Source organism: Muntiacus reevesi, chromosome 5 (genome assembly GCF_963930625.1).
Source record: "Muntiacus reevesi chromosome 5, mMunRee1.1, whole genome shotgun sequence".
In the NCBI taxonomy this organism is placed as follows: domain Eukaryota; kingdom Metazoa; phylum Chordata; class Mammalia; order Artiodactyla; family Cervidae; genus Muntiacus; species Muntiacus reevesi.
The window spans coordinates 16770922-16789982 of record NC_089253.1 but is presented as its reverse complement, the minus strand read 5'-3'; the positions used below and the strand labels follow the sequence as shown (position 1 = coordinate 16789982).

The 19061-nt window shown below is 45.2% G+C and overlaps 1 protein-coding gene across 1 annotated transcript in view; it reads right to left on the bottom strand.

Moving 5' to 3' along the window:
* The window catches only part of TENM4 (teneurin transmembrane protein 4), a 257467-nt gene that overhangs the window by 204079 nt on the left and 34327 nt on the right, over positions 1-19061 (bottom strand). The window contains exons 4-6 of the mRNA XM_065936475.1: positions 11090-11260; positions 3904-4118; positions 2061-2271 (exon numbers count right to left, since the gene is read on the bottom strand). Coding sequence (XP_065792547.1) covers positions 2061-2271; positions 3904-4118; positions 11090-11260 — 597 coding nt within the window. The remainder of the gene's footprint in view (positions 1-2060; positions 2272-3903; positions 4119-11089; positions 11261-19061) is intronic.

Genomic DNA, 19061 nt, shown 5'->3' with positions numbered 1-19061 from the left:
AGAGTTGGCAAAGGTACCTAACTGTACGACGTTTTATTTCTCTGAGAGGCACATCCTAATTAAAAGTAGTTTTCTTTGGGGGTTTGTATTAATATCCTTTCATATTTGTGCTCAGTTATTAAAAATACAGAATCCTGATTGTAGGAGACCTTAGTTCTGAGCAAGCATGATGCTGTGCCTAAGAGGAATCAGGCTATGAGACCATGAAGCGGTAACTCAGGGACCACTAATGACTTGAAAATCATGTCTCTGATCTGAAGGTACCAAGTCCAGAAAGAGAAAAGAAACAGGGTCTGGAGCTGGGCAGACCCTGCCGAGTGTCAGCCTAATTGATGGTGAGGACCCCGACTGACTCTCCCATGACAGGGAATGGAGCGCTGAGAGGCTCTGGGTCATCTCTAACCACTAGGCTGGAGCCTCCAAATTCCAGAACCTCAGGGAACCAGGAGCTGGAATTTGTGCAGGGCCGAAACACAGATTAGTGGTGGGGATTCAGAAGTGAGCACAGTTTCCACTCCACCTCAAAAGAAGGCATTAACGGGGGAGACCGACAACACAGCAGCTACCAATGGGGGCCTGAGGGAAGGCCACCCCCACTCCCGCGTGCGCTGAGTGACGCCCTGTCGGCTGGGCTGAGGGCTGCGGGCTGCGGGCAGGAGATTACGTCCAAGTCCCTGCCCTCCAGGTACTCAGAGACCAGCAGCTAGGACAGACACGTGGAAAACAAGGACAGCACAAAGTCCTATTTCTTACCCCAGGGCTCACGCAGCACAGCCCCACTTCCCTCGTTTTGCCAAGAGGGTAGAATGTTGAGCCTGCAGTCACAGTGGAATCTTATACATTGTTCACTGTATTTAATGGGAAGGTATTCACTGCCTTGATGCTAAGGGCAAAACTGCAAATAAGAGGAAAAATGGCCTGAATATGCTACTGCTGTTACGATGGAAGAACCAGGGTCTTGCAAGAGTTTTAGGGACTAAAGACCAGATTCGGAGGTTTTTATTCAAATCCCATTTCCCGTATCAGATAGACTCTCAGCCAAGGACTGAGACAGAGCTTTGAGGAGAACTCAAAACCATACAGAGGCAGAAAATTCAACACCAAGTGTTCTGGTTAGCGGAGTTTTGTCTTCTGGAAGTTTTATTTTCCTGTAGGGGACTTTTATCTCCAGGCTGAGTCAGTGCACTTCTATATGAACTCAGATAAAATGTTTTCTGACCTGAACCAGAGACCACTGTATCCTACATCACATCATGGTGGTTTGAGGAAGAGACAAATTCTTTCCATCATGTGGGTACAGGAGAGAAATGCCTTAAAACAGGATGCCAGGCTCCTGGGACACCCCCAGACTTTTAGGGTAGCCAAGGGGCTCGCTCTGAACAAGAGCTCTTCCATTGCAAGGGACATGACAGGGCTGAGAGCTCCTTAAATCATGGGGGCTCACTGTCTGCCAGAGTTCAGGGCATCTCAGTATCTCAGTTCTCAACAAAACCCCCATCTGACTGATTACACTGTTTATCCAGCCCTTTGCACAGCTATTTCCACCATCTCTCCAAGCCTTTATCTACTTTTTTTTCTCATCTGCCAGAGGTTATTGGCTCTAAAAGCAAAATAATCAAGCAAGCAAAATCACACATAAAAATAAATCCAAATAATACATCAGTGATTTGAACCAAGAGAGATTTTAAGGACGGATATAGGTGTTGGAGGGAAGTGACAAGAATTCCTGTCTCCTTGTCAGTTTCACCCTTCGGTGTTTAAATGAAGCTGCTGGTCCGCACACCGGGCCACAGACCAGAGAGAAAGGTGGTGGGCAGCAGGGCTGGGTACCTGCATGGCCTTACAGCTCCTCCTGTCACTCCCTCTCTTCATTTCCCCGCATTTCACTCCTACCCTTTGTCCAGCAAGCCCAGTTAAGATGGCCTCATGCTGGATCCAGCTGGACTCTGCAGCCCTGGGCAGTACACATCCTGCTGTCAGCTTCAGCCCCTAAGACCCTGGCATCCTTTTACCCAGAGAGACAATGCCCCACATACCCCAGAGCGGCGGAGATTCCTTACCGATGGCAGTAGTGAGAAAGGAAACCACTTCAGACTCCTTCCCATCGTTATAGAAAGCCAGGTGCCAGATTCCCGAATCCAAATACTGGATGAAGCCGGTCTCGTGGCTAGAAGGGGGGACGGCTCCCCGAGACTGGCGCTGGGGTCCCTCCAGGCTCCGTGCCTCCTGGGTCAGGAGCCTCCTTCCATCCAGCAGCTCCACAAAGTCAAACTGAAGCACAGAGAGAGCATAATTAGCAGGGGACCTGCTTCACCGCCATGCTAAATTCTTCAGGCTTCTCCCAGGGAGGACACACGGAAACATAAGCTGAAACAGGCAAAAGAGGCCAAAGCCATGCAGAGGTTGACCGACCAACTCTAAGTCCTTCCCAGACTCCATTTTGCAAGGTGGGAGTCTCCTGATTCGCTGGCAAGTGCAGCACAGTTAGATTATCTTTAAGTGTCAGTTTGCTGTGATTTGGGGCGTGGAGAGTCTTCCTCTGGCTGAGTCTACACCTCTACATCAATCAGGACAGCCATGCTATTTTTTTTTTTAGCTATGCTTTTCTGATGGGCACATGATTAGATACCCAGCCACTTTATGACTGAACTCCTCCAACTCCACGCAGGTGATGGCGGGAGGGAATCCTGGGGATCTAGGATTGGGCCTGGAGCACAGGGTGTGCCTTAAATGTCATTCAAGTGCAAAGGAAAATTTGATTTATATCTATCTTCCCTTTGTCAATGATTCTTTCTCAATGCTCCAATTTCAGGGAGCAGTTTTAGGGGAACTAAACTGGATTAGCACAAAACTCCATCAATAATTACATGCTGTGTCAAATAATACAATTTCCAATTGAGCCAAGCCTGCTAGCATGAAAGACTCAAGGGAAGACAGTCACGCGGTTCTAACAACAGGCAGGTGGTGAAGTCCTACTGGCAAGCAAACTGAGCAACTGTCTACCTATTTATCTTTTAAGGAAAAAAAACGGGTATTTATCCTGTCTCATATAACAATGTCTAGGGACAGGAAACCCAGGACCAGTAAATAAAGAAATCAGGGGTCCAGGCTCTCTCTATTATTCTGCAACTCCGTCCTTAGCGAATGTCTCTATCTAGCTTTTAACTAGAAATTAAGTACCCGCTGGGTGTCACCAAGACTACAATTGGCCAGGGAATGTCTGATGGATGCCTGTGATTCATGTTACTCCAAGCCCAGGGCTGGGAGGACCTCACACAAGTCTGCTCTTCACCCATCATGACTGGCAAAGTGTCAGTCACCCTGCTTGAGTTTTAAAGTTTTTCTGGTGCACATGTGTCTGGGTAAATGTGAAACCCTGAAGGAGAGAAGGGATGCAAGAGACAAGGACAGTAACCTTTATTCTGAGCCAGGTCCTGCACTAGCTGTCTTCTAGATGTGGTTCTCCACTGTTCACAGCAGCCCTGCGCAGTGGGCACTGATATCAGCATCTGCTAGACTAGGAAACTTGCTCTGAGAGAATGTTATAGGCTTGAGGTTACACAGCTGATGATGAGAGGATTCAAACCCAGGTCCATTTGACTCCAATGTGCATGCTGTGTTCTCTAGATTGCATTTCCTGGATAATTTAGGAGACTGGGTACTAGTAAAAAGGCTATTGAGAGATTCCCTAGAATTCCTTCCTCTTAAAAAGCTCCAAGGATACAGCCCTACTCACCTGAAAGGTAGGGTCTGAGAGAGGGCAAATGGATGAATAGACTATAAAATATGTGAAACTCCCTCCAAGCTCAAGAATCCAGGTTTCAGCATCAGGTTTCTTGACTTTGGTTAAGATTTGAGGTGGGAGCCCCTGGAGAGGAGAAGGGTACATAGCATTCTGGTTACCTGTGTGTGTGAAGGAGGAAGGCCTTTTCTGCCATAAATGCCAACCAGAGCCGCCTTTCCCAGAGACACATTGAATTTCAGATGCACAGGATGGTCTATGAACACCTGAGATCTCCAGAAAGTGCCAGGAGGAATCTTCTGGGAAGCCCGTCTCCCCACGTCGATTTCCCCAGAGTCTATAAAACTGTCCTCTGGAAAGAAACTACTGGGCTTTCCTACCAAGACATGGGGAAGGGAAGACAAAAACATCACTGTTAGCCACAAGTGAAACCAGGGATCAGAGTATCTGAAGGAGCAGGGCTCTCCTCTGCCTCCCACCTCTTCTCTGCAACATTCCAGGGCCAGCCCACTCCCTGCACTAGACTCCCCCATTGAGAAGTTAGAATGTCCAGAACTTTTTTTTCCCCAAGGATGCTCAAATTGTTCTGCTAAAAATATGGATTCTTCCAAAGCAGAATGGGTCCTCCCCAAGGGCCATCTGTTTACTGCATAATTCTAGAGCTTGTTAAGATATATTTTGATCCTAAAAATAATCACTTGCAGTCATATGAGAATAACTTTATGCGTCTGTGCACCCGCGTGTGTGTAAAAGCATGCATGCTAAAAAAGAAAAGATAGAGGGAATAAGGTGGTGTTAATTTTCCAACTCAGAATGGCTCCCCTAGCAGTGGGAAGCATGACGCAAGTGGAGTCAGGTATTTTTCAAGTTCACTAGGATCTGGGAGCCCAATTTCGGGGCTCAGACATGTGGATGAGGGTTTGTGTTGGGAGCAAGGGTGGGGATGGGGGGGATGAGGAAGAGGGTACATATGAACACAGAAAACACTTTTGAAAAACGCTTCTTTGTCTGGGGGATAGGGTGATGAGTACCATTGTGCTGAAGGTGGGTAAAGCTGGGGAGATTTTTCAAGTTTAGGCACAAAACTTTTGACGTACTCGGATTTCAACCCAGGCTCCCAGCCCTGCAGGCTACAGGAGTGGGGGCTGGTCGAGAATAAGATCTTTCGCCCAATTCTGTCACCAATCAGGGGAGTGACAGCTTTCTGGGGGCACCTCAAGTGCCAGGAAGGAAGGCTGCTTATCAAACTTCCTCTACATAGTAATTAAACACACTCACACGTGAAAAATATAAACCCTAACTTCCTGCCAGACATCAGCCCTCCAAGGAGTTGGCAGGGGGCAGGAGGAGAGAACAGGAGCATTAGAAGACCACCCTTAGGACACGAACAAGCCAAAACCAAGTCAACGGACTCCATCTTATTTGTCATCAGAAAGCACCCCTTGGGTATCCTAGTTTCAAGGTTTGTTGTGTTGCTACAGATGTTGGAAGAGACACTTTCAAGACTAAGAATCCATCTGTAAAGAAAACACATTTGTGGGAACTTTTTATAAAAAGCATTTGGGGAATAAGAAATTAAAGTGTCTCCCCCCAGACCCGCCCCCGCCAAGCTTTGTAAGATTCCTTACAAAGCACATTTGATGCTGAAATGGAGCTTGGCAGGGCATTGTTGTAGTCATAAAATATTTTACTGTTTTAAATAATAAAATTCAATTTATATGTTAAACTTCTCCATATGTTATCATTCCCTTAAAAACTCCTAGGCAGAAACATCAGGTTTTAGGCTTCAAACCGTTAAATGTTATTTTAATTAAAAATATGCCAACAGAAAAGTTAAAATGCATGCTCTCAATAAAAGTACCACTAGTATTCTGTCATTAGCATGGGAAAGAGCTTGCATTTATTTCCTTTATGGAAGGAATGTGACCCAGACTTTTACCTTGAAAATGCAGACACATGCAAACCACGACACTGTGGTTCAAAGTTCAAAGACAGAAGCCAAATTCACAAAGCATTAAGATGGAAGAGAATCATTTTCACATTCTTCCTTATCTGACTTTGGGGTTCCCAATTCCACAATCCTTTTATAGTCCAGGTAGAAAAACAGTTTACCCTTCAGCCTATAATTCTGTTAGGGAAGCAGAACTAAGAGGGAGGTATGACACAAAAGCAGGATGAGTTCTGAGCTTTTTACTCCTAGAAGCTGCATAAAAATTAGCTGGAGACTCCTAATTCCAAGACCTCATTTCCTCTGTGAGTGGGCAGGAGTCAGAGCTGATGGGATTTGAGAATTGTCTGCATTCAAATAATTCCTATGTCTGAGAATAAATAATGAAAACTTCTCCCACTTTTTGGCATGCTGTTGGAGAGCCCAGTACTGTTCATTTCCCCTCCAGTGAGCATGTTTTTCGGAGACAGCTATTGAATTAGCCAAGCTTTTAGTTTCACAGGGCAGAGGTCAAGTCCAGAGACTTCCCAGAGGTCTGCAGGCCCAAGAGGCATACATAAATTGGCTCTTACCCCAGAGGAGGGGCAAAAAGAGAATAGTCTTTTCTAGCACTCAACTATTTCACCAAAGCTGGCCAAAATGGGGGGAAAAATTATAAAATTTATATTTGGTGTGTATACCATGATATAAAAACAGTAAATTCTGGTCTAGGGCACAGCACTCCACCAGGACCCTGACTTTCTTGGCTGAAAGAATTAGGAATTAGGAGTCTTGAACTTATTTTTATGCAGTTTCTATGATGGAGCTTAGGATTTGGAGCTTAGGTTCAAAAGTCTTGGTCCAGAAGTCACCCTGTCCAGATCCTTAAGGGAAGGGGCCATGGCCTCGTCTAAAGGAAAAGTTTGAGAGGGGAAAGACTGCACCTATCTTGGAATTTAACCTTTATCATCTTTCCTACCGGTCCCCAGTGGCCCCCATATTAACTCACCCTAGGGAGGAGATGAAAGTTTCTGGGAGGAGGGGCCTGGAGCCTGCCAAGTACCTGCGGCTGGTGGGAAAGAGGCATGACGCTGGCTGGGCTAAGCGCTGTTCAGAGTGAAACCACCTTCACCCTTTCCTGTCTTTTAAAAACCCTTACTGTCTTTCTCTCTCCAGATCTTATAACCTAAGTGTCTTCACTCTTAATTCTGAGCACCAAGATAGAAATATTCTACAACACCCACCAGTGGTAGAGTAGGGAGAGGAAGCAGAGGGTAGAGGCAGGTGGAGGTGAAAAGTCCTGTCTATAACTCTTTTTATCCATACCTACATTCTGGAACACAATAATAATGACAAATATCAGTAGTAGCAATAGCAATAAAGGTAGATGTAGCAGTACTAATTCAATAAATTCCAACTGTGTACTGGAAATTTTTACATACATTGATACACTTAATCCTCACATTACTAAAATGTATATACTGAGGCTCAGAATGCAAGGAAAAAAAAAAAAAACCATTCACAGATGAAGCCATCTGGGGTGCCTCTTTATTTATTAAAATATGGCTTCTCAGAACATCAAATTGATAAATTATTAATTAAAACTCTTCAAAGGTCTTTGCAATGGTAGCAGAGTACATTAACCCTCTTTAAGAGTAAAGATCTGGTTTAATTCACAGTCCTAACAGGCTAGATACCAAGGCCCACTAGAGAACTTCCAGCCATTCTGGGATACAAAACAGTTTTTATGAACTAGGATCCACACACAGACCCCAAAGTTAAAGGGAAAAAAGTATTTCAAACATTCCTAAGGACACTATACAATCAGTGAGTGCCCCAGAGGCTTAACAAAGTACAAAGAGCTTAACTCAGAATTAGGGACCCCCAACACCATGATTAGGCTTCACAAGGCAGATTCTACTGGTAACAGTCCTTTTCTGTACAAAGACATACAAATTCAGGCTTCTCAGAGCAATGCTCTGGAAATACACAATCGTGTCTAAAAGAATTTTCTCAACAAATTGCTGAAATGACTGGCTAGCTCAGTCAAAAATAAGGGAGAGCTGGAAGAACTGAGATCCCATGCACTTCCCAAATTCACAGTCTTTATTTTCTCGAACTGAGATTTATCCATTTAGGGTCTAAATTCCTAATCAACCAACATTCTCCCCCTCCCTCTACCTTTTTTGGTTCTTTTCAATGCAATAACTCGCACAAAGAATTCTTTAGTTTCCTTAGCAACTGTTTGAAATTTATTTGGCTATCAAAATAAGCTGAGAGCCCAGCTGAGCCTGTATTTAGCAATTTGCATGGTTCAAACTGATGGGCAATTTTGATTTCATTGCAGAAAGACGAAAATGCTAACCTAGCCCACCAATTAAACCATCAGAAATGCTTGTTTATTCAATGCTTTTCCCCCTTTCTCCATTAATGCATAACATAAGTTCTTGTGGTTTTACTTCGGAAAGCTGCTGTATTTGGTTTCCATCCCATGACAGCTCTGAAATGGTTATAGCCGCTTTGAAAGTACAGGATACATTGCAATTTGATGTTATTCTCAGAGACATGATGAGCCTTTAAAATACTGGGTTCATCCTATACTTCATTTGTATAATTAAAAAATATACACTCTTTAAGAATATTCAAGAATACCCCAAACTCTGTAGAATCTTTGAAGAGAAAATATTAATTAGTTTGGAATTCTGAGATTTCTAATGACAGACATGGAATGGCTTGGGATTTAAATGAAGAAGAAGAAAAGGAACTCACATGTGTTGAATACCTCCTCAAAACCAGTCTTTGGAAAGATAGGTATGAGCCATCCTTGTTCCACAGGTGAGGAAACTAAGGCCAAAGGAAATGGAGTGACAGAGCCAATAAGTGGCCAGACCAGGACGCAAACCCTGGACTGTCCAGTTCCATGTTCTCTTTCTACCACACTGCTTCCCCATCACTGTACGATGGGGCTCTAATCTTAATTCTGGAACCAGCTCTCTTCTCTGATACTCTCAGAAGGGACAGGAAATGTGTGCTCACATCAGGGTTAAAGGCTTTCCCACTTGAGATATGTCTTAGGAACTAGATTGTTAACATCACAGTTAAAAACATAAACTGAGTAGACACTGCTTTGACCAAGGCAAAAGAAATTAAGAACCCTGTGATAGTCTCACATAAACTCTGGGAAGTTTTGTCCTCTGTTTCTCCAGATGGATGTATTTTTTTGTCACAGTAATTGCTTTTGATGCTGACCACTTCACAGCATCACACTGCATTTTGGGGTTTTATAAACAGAATTTCCAATTGTATTAGTAATGACAGATAATCCCTTTAAGCAAAAATATTCCAATGAGAGTAAACCAATAAACTGGTGCAATTTTATCTCTTATCTGCACCTCCTGCTCCTTAGGAAAAACAAAGCAAAATCTAAACAATCCGCAAACTAATTTCATTAGAGTGGGAGATTTTAGATTAGACCCAGGTCCTATTTAAAGAAAGTATGATAGAGATCATACAGAAAATCCACATTTTTCTAAATGAGATCTTTGAGGGTTACACATATCTTAAATCTGCGTTTGTTGATGCTAATCTAAAGACAGTTGTCATTTATGGTATTCACTTATGGCATCTGATGCTGTAAACTGACATGGGAATCACAATGGAACAGGCAGGACCATGGACAGGGTCCTGAAAAAACTTCTAAAGAAGAATCTGGTTAATCATGTGATGATTCTATTACTAATTTCACATGTAGAGCTTGTGAATTAGAGTGGACCTTAAAGATAAAATAGATCAATCACCTCCTTTTAATGAGGAGGAATATGAAGCCGAGAAAGTCTTTCAAGGGATTTGCTTAAGGGCATCACGAGTGGCAGCAGCTGAACTTGAACTCAGGGTTCTAGACTCCTAATCCAGAGTTCTTCCCATGACCCCATCCATGCTCCCTCCATATCCTATTAAGGTGCAAAGCAAGTGTTAAGTTATTCAATGTCTTAAGTCTTAAAATCTTTATAAAGAAAAAGAGTGGCTTTGCCCATCAAAATAGCAGGCAGACGTTCTGATTTGGCTCTGTGGAAATGCCCTCAGTTTCCTTAAAGATGGTCATTGGTCAAGAGTTGATTTTGGACTTCAAGACCATTCAGAGGTCATGAATAACTGCTCTGACTAGCCATACGCTACCTTGTTAACCAAAGGGATTACCAGAAGACAAACTCTTAAAAGGACAGGGAAGCTCAGAAGCCATGACCCAAAATTAACTGAGATAAGAGGAAAGGCAGTAAAAACTGGGGGCAGCTGTGACCACTCTGCTAACTGGGGTAACACCAGAAAAAAAAAAAGTGGGTTACATGAGAATGGATGGTCACACTTCCTAGAATGACAACCAGCCTGGCCCAGGAGCTCAGACTTCCTTGCTGGTACCAGTTCTTGTGGGTCTTCCACTCCTGGCTGATAGTGACAGAATTTATCAATATGTTGATGGCATGTTAGAAAGACCCCTAAGAAATTCAGAAAATGGGTCTATGGACGTTGCATTCAAGAATGCCAAAGCCCAAATGTCACCACCACTTTCATCATTAATACAGAAACATCTGGGTCTCATTGTACAATGAGTTTTCTTAATCACATCTCCTTCAGGGTCTTATAATCACGAGGTGAGTCAGGTACGGCAACTTATGGAGACAGCAAGAGCCCTGTGGCCACAGAGACCTGGGCTCAGGTCCCAGATTCCAATATTTACTGGCGGTGTGACTCTGGCCAAGTCACTTAATCTATGTGATCCTTAGTTTTTGCATCAAAAATGGCTGTAAACAATTATACTTACTTCACAGGATCTCTGTGAGGATTAAACATGAAGTGTGCGTCACAAAAAGCTTTGAACAAACACACTGTACAAACACTGATGATTACTGCAACTGCAGATGAGGAACAAGCTCAGGAAAGTTAAGTGACTCACTCAAGCCCACACGGTAGGAAAACACTAGAACAGTGGGACTGGTGTTTCCCTTAAACCACAGGTCCAAGGGTATTTCCTGGACACCACACCCTCTACCCACCTTGCCACACCCCACTCCAAGAGACGCCCATTCATGCCGTGAGGCTGCCCCGGAAGGAAGGCGTGTCATGATCCCACACCATCAACGACGGCCGCCCAGCAGTGTGAAAGCCCACGATGCTGCCCTCGAGGTATAGGATGGGATGCCGCGGAGCACCATGAGCCCTGCCCCAGCCCCGCGATGAGCTCACAGTGACAAGGAACTGCGGTGAAGACATGGGTGGCCCGGCAGCGGCATGGCGTGCGGGGGGATGGAGGAAGCAGCGGGGCATGGAGCTGTGAGTCAGGCACGTGGCGCGCAGGATGGCGGTCTCCTCGGCTCAAAGGCAGACACAGAGGACTCACGACACGAACAACACAGCAACCCTACCTTCCGTGGCTCCTTTGCCTTTCCTGTCAGGGATCTCTAAACCAGTGCCCCCTGAGGGATACAGGGAGACGTCCGTCGGCACAGGCCAACTGCTGGCTGTGTCCTCCGTGATCTCATACATCTGCCCCTCCATCGGCTGCAGGTGCCAGTTTAGGCCAAACAGGTGCATGGCTGTGGTGAGCAATGAGAAAAGTCATCTTTTTCTGCTGGAGGCGGAAACGGGACTCCCAAGCCATAGGGGAGGGCGGGCGGGGGTGGGGAGCACGGGAACTCAGTTCAGTTCAACACGGAGCCCCTGCAGAGAGCTCTGGGCGCCATGGAGGGGGACTGGGCCACAGGGCTGACCCGGGCACGGACCCTGCCCTCACGGGCTCACAGTCTCGGGGCGCAGGGAGAGGGGCACGATGGGGGGACTTTCAGGAGGTCTAGGCCTTTTGCTTCAAAAGATTAAAAATAACAATCTATGGGGGAAAACGGCAACTTGCATCACCAAGGCTTAATTTCCTTAGTACAAAAATAACGGTTACAAACAATAAGCAAAGTCCAGCCACCCAGTAGGAGAATAGGCATAGGAGATGGACAGTTTACAGAATAAGAAAAGCACCTGGCTCTCGGTTGTATGAAAAGACTCTCTACACGTTACTCAGGGTAGAAGAAATAGAAGTTAAACTTTGAAATTCTGTTTTTCACATATGGTTTGGCAAAGATTTTTAAAAGGCTGAAAATACACAGTATTGGAAGAGAACAGGAAACAAGCACTCTGATACTCAGCTGGTTTCGTGTGCACGTAAGCTGGTACAGACCTTACAGAGAGGGCAATTTGACAAAAACTACAAAATAAAATACCCATACTCTTTACTCTGGAGCTCAGAGATTCCAGTTCTCCCCCAGATATGCTTACATGCACACAAAATGGGGTGCATACAAGGTTATTCACTACAGCGTTGCTTGCAATAGCAAAACATAGGAAAGCAAAAGTCGCTCAGTCATGTCCGACTCCTTGCGACCCCATGTACTATACAGTCCATGGAATTCCCCAGGCCAGAACACTGGAGTGGGGAGCCGTTCCCTTCTCCCGGGGATCTTCCCGACCCAGTGATCGAGCCCAGGTCTCCTGCATTACAGGCGGATTCTTTACCAGCTGAGCCACCAGGGAAGCCATAAACATTGGAAACCAGTCCACAAATAAGGAGCCAGATAAGTATATTTATCCAATATACTGTGTGTGTGCTTAGTCGCTCAGCTGTGTCTGACTCTTCGCTACCCCATGGACTACAGCTCGTCAGACTCCTCTGTCCGTGGGACTTCCCAGGCAAGAATACTGGAGTGGTTGCCATTTTCTCCTCCAGGGGATCTTCTCACCCAGGGATCAGACCCGCATCTCCTGTGTCTGCTACATTGCAGGAGGATTCTTTACCTGTTGAGCCACTGGGGAAGCCCATACAATATACTGTGCAACCATAAAAAAGAATGAGAAAACTTTTTTATACATTTTTCAGGAAGGAAAACGGTAACATGCAGAACAATAATGCACCTCCAGGATTCCTGCCTGGAGAATCTCATGGACAGAGGAGCCTGGCAGGCTACAGGCCATAGGGATGCACAGAGCCAGACACAACTGAAGCGATTTAGCACATGCTAAGGACAAAAATACAAATGGAGGGACTTCCTGGTGGTACAGCAGACGTGAATCTACCTGCCAATGCAGGGGACACGGGTTTCATCGTGGTCTGGGAAGATTCCACATGTCTTGGAGCAACTAAGCCTGTACTCCACAGATGCTGCAGCCCGAAGGCCTTTGATATACTACCCTTGGGTTAAAAAAGAAAGATTTTGTATACAGAGTCTGGAAGGGTATGAAAGACACTGGTAACAGTGGGTGCACTCTGTAAAGGAAGAGATGTTAAGGGCCCGGGAAAGGGGACAGATTTACATTTTACATTTCATTGCATATCTGTTGTACACTTTGATTTTCTGCGTTTTTGTGACTTTGGGCAATTCTGTGATTTTGATTCACGTGCATGCATTTCTGTTTTAAAAATGTTTTTGCAGTGTAGCAACTGCTAAATAGTCTTCTGCAGCAATCTAGAAGAGATCAGTAGACACCAAAGAACGGACACTGTGCCTTGAGATATACAATGCTCCAGGCAGCATGTTTCCAAAAAGGTTTGTGAGCCAGTACAAAACGTCTGCTTAAATCCCATTCAGGATCTAAAACGTGAGCCTTATCAACGGTCCATACGTACCCCTTCCGGGAGGCCTCCTCTGATTCCCTACGTACAGAGTTAAGTACTCCGGTCCCTGACTCCACAGCATCTTGTGCCCAGTGTCACTCCTTTTCTAATGTGTCACTCTTCTAAAATGTGTCACGCACATTTTCTAAACGCCAGGACCCGAGGCTGACACTGAGAGCCAGAACCAAATGAGACAGTCCCTGCTTCCAAGAGTTCAGAGGTGGAGGAGACGGACAAGTAACAAAGTACATTCAGAAGGACTAGAAGGCCCAGAGGTGGCGGTGGCTGACCCGCTAAGAGGGCCAGAGGAAGACAGCAAGGGATCAATCGACAAGATATGAAGGCCCACTGTAACTGTTTTTACAGAGGACCTGCGGCTTGCTAGGCGGTGCCCTGGGTAATTTGCATACATTACCTCTAATCCTCACCCAACTCTACCAGACCCAATTTACAGATGTGCATACTTAATTAACTCAGAAGGTTAATTAAAATTATGATAATTATGAAATTATCATTTCTTGAGTGCTTTCCATGTGCCAGGCATGGTGCTAAGAGCAGTGAATACAGTATTTCCTTTAATTCACACAACAGGCCTAGAAGGTGATAATCCCATTTTTGCCAATGAAAAGATACTAAGACACACAGACTTCAATTTACATAGGAGGTTAAATGGCTAACAAGTGGCAGAGTCTAGCCTAGAATCCCAAACTCTTTGAATCCTGAAATCACAAACCATCTCCCTCTCTGGCTAGAAGAGTCAGGTTTTCCCCTCTCTGCCATTCTGCCTCTCACTAGCTTTATCCAACAATGTGGGTGGGCATTATAAAGACACCCTCCTTTACACAGCAAGCAGACTCTAAGCCTGTTACATGTCTTTTTAAGGCAGCAACAGAGGATCCTGTGAAGTAGACAGAAAGTTATGCTATTTAGCCCCAGTTTGTGGAATGGTCAGTGATGGTGGTCTTGAGCGGTTGTGTGACTGTCTTCAAGATGCAAAAACCTGTAGAGAAGAGTGGAGCATAGCACAACCTTCCAACTTTCGGTACAAACAAAACCCACCGAGAACACACAAGTCTGGCTTAACCAGGACCGTGTACACTGGTACCAGAGATGCCATCTGACCCTCCGCTTTCTCTTTGGTTACTATGATGCAGGGGAAAGTGTGCTGGACCAAGGGCAAGAAAACTGCCTTTGAATCCTAACTGCTACTTCCTAGCTACCGTATTCTCATCTGAGAAGTGAGGATAAAAATATTTCAAAGAATTATTACATCATATGTGGTAACACAGGGCTTCCCTGGTGGCTCAGATGGTAAAGCGTCTGCCTGCAGTGTGGGAGTCCCGGGTTCGATCCCTGGGTTGAGAAGATCCCCTGGAGAAGGAAATGGCAATCCACTCCAGTACTCTTGCCTGGAAAATCCCACGGATGAAGGAGCCTGGTAGGCTATAGTCCATGTGGTCACAAAGAGTTGGAAACAAATTCACCTTCACTTTCTTCTTTCTGTGTGGTAATACAGGCTCCCGGGTGGCTCAGAAGGTAAAGAAGCTGCCTGCAATGCAGGAGATCTGGGTTTGGTCCCTGGGTCAGGAAGATCTCCGAGAAAAGGAAATGGCAACGCACACCAGTATTTTTGCCTGGAAAATCCCAAGGATGGAGGAGCATGGCGGGCTACAGTTCACGGGGTCAAAAAGAATCAGAAACGACTGAATGACTAACAATTTCACTTTGTGTGGTAATATATGGCAAAGCGTATTATAAACTGTACCCATGTGTGATTGCTGTATTTTATAAGCATTATATTCATACTGTCGATGAGACTGATAAAACAGTAGCTCGCATTCATGGAGCACCTTTTAGGTCCCACACACTCAGGGAAGTGCTTCAGATTGCTCCTTACTGTCCCTCTGCAGTTTTCAATAATAATAAAACTCACCTGCCTGTTAGAAGCGACTGCGCTGCTACTTCCAAGGCTGAATTAGCTCACATTTCTGCTTACCTTCTTACTGTGTCAATCTATCTATTGGCAACTCCAAAGGTAATGGAGAAATTGCCTGAACTGCGGACAACTCAGATACATGCAGTTAAATGAGCAGGGCTTAGTTCCCTGTTAGAATCAATTATCTCATCTAAGTGTGCAAAAGAGCCGTCTTGTTAAAAGGTCAGGAGAATTAACTAATCCCACGATGAATAGACTCTCACAGCTTTGTGAAGAGAAACATTTTTATTGTCAAAGCTACCTCTTATTTTAATGAGATGCAAAAGCAAGTTCTTCCTTTAAAAAAAAAAAAAGTAGGCGGAAGGGGAAGAAAAGCCAGTGGAAAAAGTATTCCAGGTGAAAAATGATCACAAGATCTGATGTTCCGAGGCAGTTAACTAGGGCACAGCAGTCCACCACTGGACGGGGGAGGCTGACGGCCAGAAACCCAGAGGAGCCAGTAGGCACCCCTTCTTCTCAGCCTTGCCCCCCACCCCTTCCCAGTGAACATAAATAGAGACCCCCACAGCTGTGAGGCTGGCGGGTCTCTCGGTCAATCTGCAGAAGATGAGCTCCTGGAAACCAGCAGGGGAAGCCAGGTCTGGATCCAGCTGTAACTGGACTCTCAGGAGACACAGTCCTCCAGAAATAATTCTGGAGGCTGGTGGGGAGGCAAGTGAGTATGGGGCCACCAAAACTGGCCTGGGAAATGGCCAGCTAGAAGGTAAGATGTAAAGAGAGGAGAAGGATACAGAGTCAGAGATGCCAAGTTCCACCAGTCATGTCACCTTAGCGCCAGAATGAAAGGGGCCTGTAACCTGCGATCCAGTCTTAAATATGTCATGCTAGAGGCCCCTCATTCTTCTACTGTACTGTTTGATGGGTGGTCAATTTTACACCCAATGAAAAGAGAGAAGGAAGGAAAATGGGCTCTGTTCTCCTCTTCCCAAAGCACACAAAGCTTACTTGGTCAGAGACTGTCCAAAGAAAATATAAGCTCAAGCAACCATTTTTCTTTGTCCTTGATAATAATAAAAATAACAACAATAACTCAAAACCTGGTATAAACCGGAGTGCATACATGCATGTATGCTAAGTCACTTCAGTCACGTCTGACTTTTTGCAACCCTATGGACTGTAGCCCGCCAGGCTCCTCTGACCATGGGGATTCTCCAGACAAGAATACTGGAGGAGTGCGTTGCCATTTCCTCCTCCAGGGAATCTTCCCGACCCAGGGATCAAACCCTGGTCTCTTACGTCTCCTGAACTGGCAGGCGGGTTCTTTACCACTAGTGCCACCTGGGAAGCCCAACTGGACTGCATACTACCTGCCAAATTCTTAATTTATAGTACTCAGTGTAATCCTCATGGAAAGAGGGGTTGAAAAACCACTGGCACGTGGGTACAACGTAACTGAGTCAGGAGACGGATGGGCTCCAGGCTGCACAGCTTCGCTCCTGTGGACAGAAACTTCCTAAAAGCAGAAACTCCATAAAAGCAGGATGAGGGAGGAGGCTGGGCCCTGCCTGGATAAGGGATAAAAGACCACACATTCCTCATTCTCAAAGTCAAGGAGACCTTCCCAACTACACATGTGCAGAAAGGCTCCTTGAAGGTTAAAAGAGAGGGGTGTTACCTCATAGTTCAGTTCAGTCGCTCAGTCGTGTCTGACGCTTTGCAACCCCATGGACCACAGCATGCCAGGCCTCCCTGTCCATCACCAACTCCCGGAGTTCACCCAAACCCATGTCCATTGAGTCGGTGATACCATCCAACCATCTTATCCTCTGTCGTCCCCTTCTCCTCCTGCCCCCAATCTTTCCCAGCATCAGGGTCTTTTCCAGTGAGTCAGCTCTTCGCATCAGGTGACCAAAGCATTGGAGTTTCAGCTTCAGCATCAGTCCTTCCAGTGAACACCTAGGACTGATCTCTTTTAGGATGGACTGGTTGGATGTCCTTGCAGTCCAAGGGACTCTCAAGAGTCTTCTCCAACAACACAGTTCAAAAGCATCAATTCTTCAGTGCTCAGCTTTCTTTTTAGTCCAACCTCATAGTAAATGATGTCAACTACCCATAAGTCTCTTTGCTAGAGTTCATCTTGGTTAAGAGATGAGCACGCACACAGGGGAGGATCCTAAGATATACCAAATGCAGACTCAGAGCCAGGCAAAGCAAAATGATGGGCCAAAGGAAACCAGGAAGACATGCCCCATAAAAGTGATTCAAACCACCAGGGCGTGAATCTCTCTCAGTGTGTGTCTATCCGCACACACTGTCCTCTCTTTTCCTCCTAGTAAATACTTGTTTCACTGCTTTCCATCTTTGTGGGAGTTCTTTTTCTGCAAAGCTGAAGGGCCAGGGCCTTGTCACCACGGGTCTAGTGGCTAGGATTTGCTGCTCTCACTAACGTGATGTGACCTCAATCTCTGGCCAGGAACCCAAGCCCTGCTTCAAGCCACGGTAGGCTGGGACCACCAGAGAACAGAGCTGAAAAGAAACTGAGCTATGGGGATATATTTTTGATATATTTCAGAGTAAGTTACCTAACACCACAGAGCTGGTGTAAGTTTGAGGTAAAATTTCAAACTCAAGAGTCTGTGTTCCCAGCCAAGATTCCTCTTTTAACATAGTTTACTTTAAATAGAAGATTAAAATGGGTAATATAAAGTTACCAGCAAATAAAGGCTGAAATGAATCTGAGGGGGTCCCCATGGTGATAATATTTCTTACCCCACAGCCGCCCTCATTTAAAACTGTGGACAGCAGTCAATGCATGCTATCGAGGACTTGGAAGTAACAACCAAGTATCCCAAAAGGCTCAGAAGTATACCCGGTCCTCTTCACTCTGCTTTAAGACCAAGCTACTGAAACAGTATAAATTATAATCATCGTAATCCCCTTTTCCAGAGGAATTAATGGTAACCATCAATGTACATCACAGGATTATCTAAATTATACCCTGCGGTATTTATGTAACTGTTTGTACAAAACTCTCCCAAGTACATGGAAAGTGATCTAAATAAGGAACGTGATGCTGGCGTTCCCTTTCAACTAGTTTGTAATTAAATAAAAAGGTGAAAAGATGTTAAAGAGTTCAGAAAAAGGTTGTGGAAAGGTAGTGAGTTCACAGGATCACCCACGTTGAAATGTTAATGATTTCTAAAAGCCAGGAGCTAGGGTGGGAGAATTTTCTTATTCCCTCAGTTCTGGTCCCTCTGATCCCAGGGCTGACATTTTCCAGTCGCCTTTTCCTGCCCAGCAAGACATGAGAGAAGGCTGAGAAAGTGCAAGCTCCATCTTGACATTTTTAAGAAAAACGCTCAATAGATGTTCAGATGTTGACAGTCTCCCCCACCCCCAGCACCCAGCCAGTAGGAGGCAATTAACAAAGTCATTTTGCAGGCGTCACCAATGTAAGCACAGGAGAGGTTCTGCTGTCACACGATGCTTCCCTTTCCCAAATCGAAAGCACAAAGCCACTTGCACTTGTGGATTAGCAGCTCCAGGTAGTGATTAGAGATGAAACTCTAATCAAGAAAGTGTTGGCTCCACTGGCATTTTTTTTTTGGCTTCAAAAGGCAGCGGGACCCAACCAAGCTGCATGGCTAGCTACTTTTCTGTTTTATGTTAGTGCCCAATTGCTTGTTGTCTGTTTTAAATAGCATCATTTCTGTAAAATGTAACTCATTGGAGTTCTCTTATTTATGGCCCTGTAAGGTGGAAAGCACAAAACAAAAAGGCAAAACAGCAACAGCCACAAAAT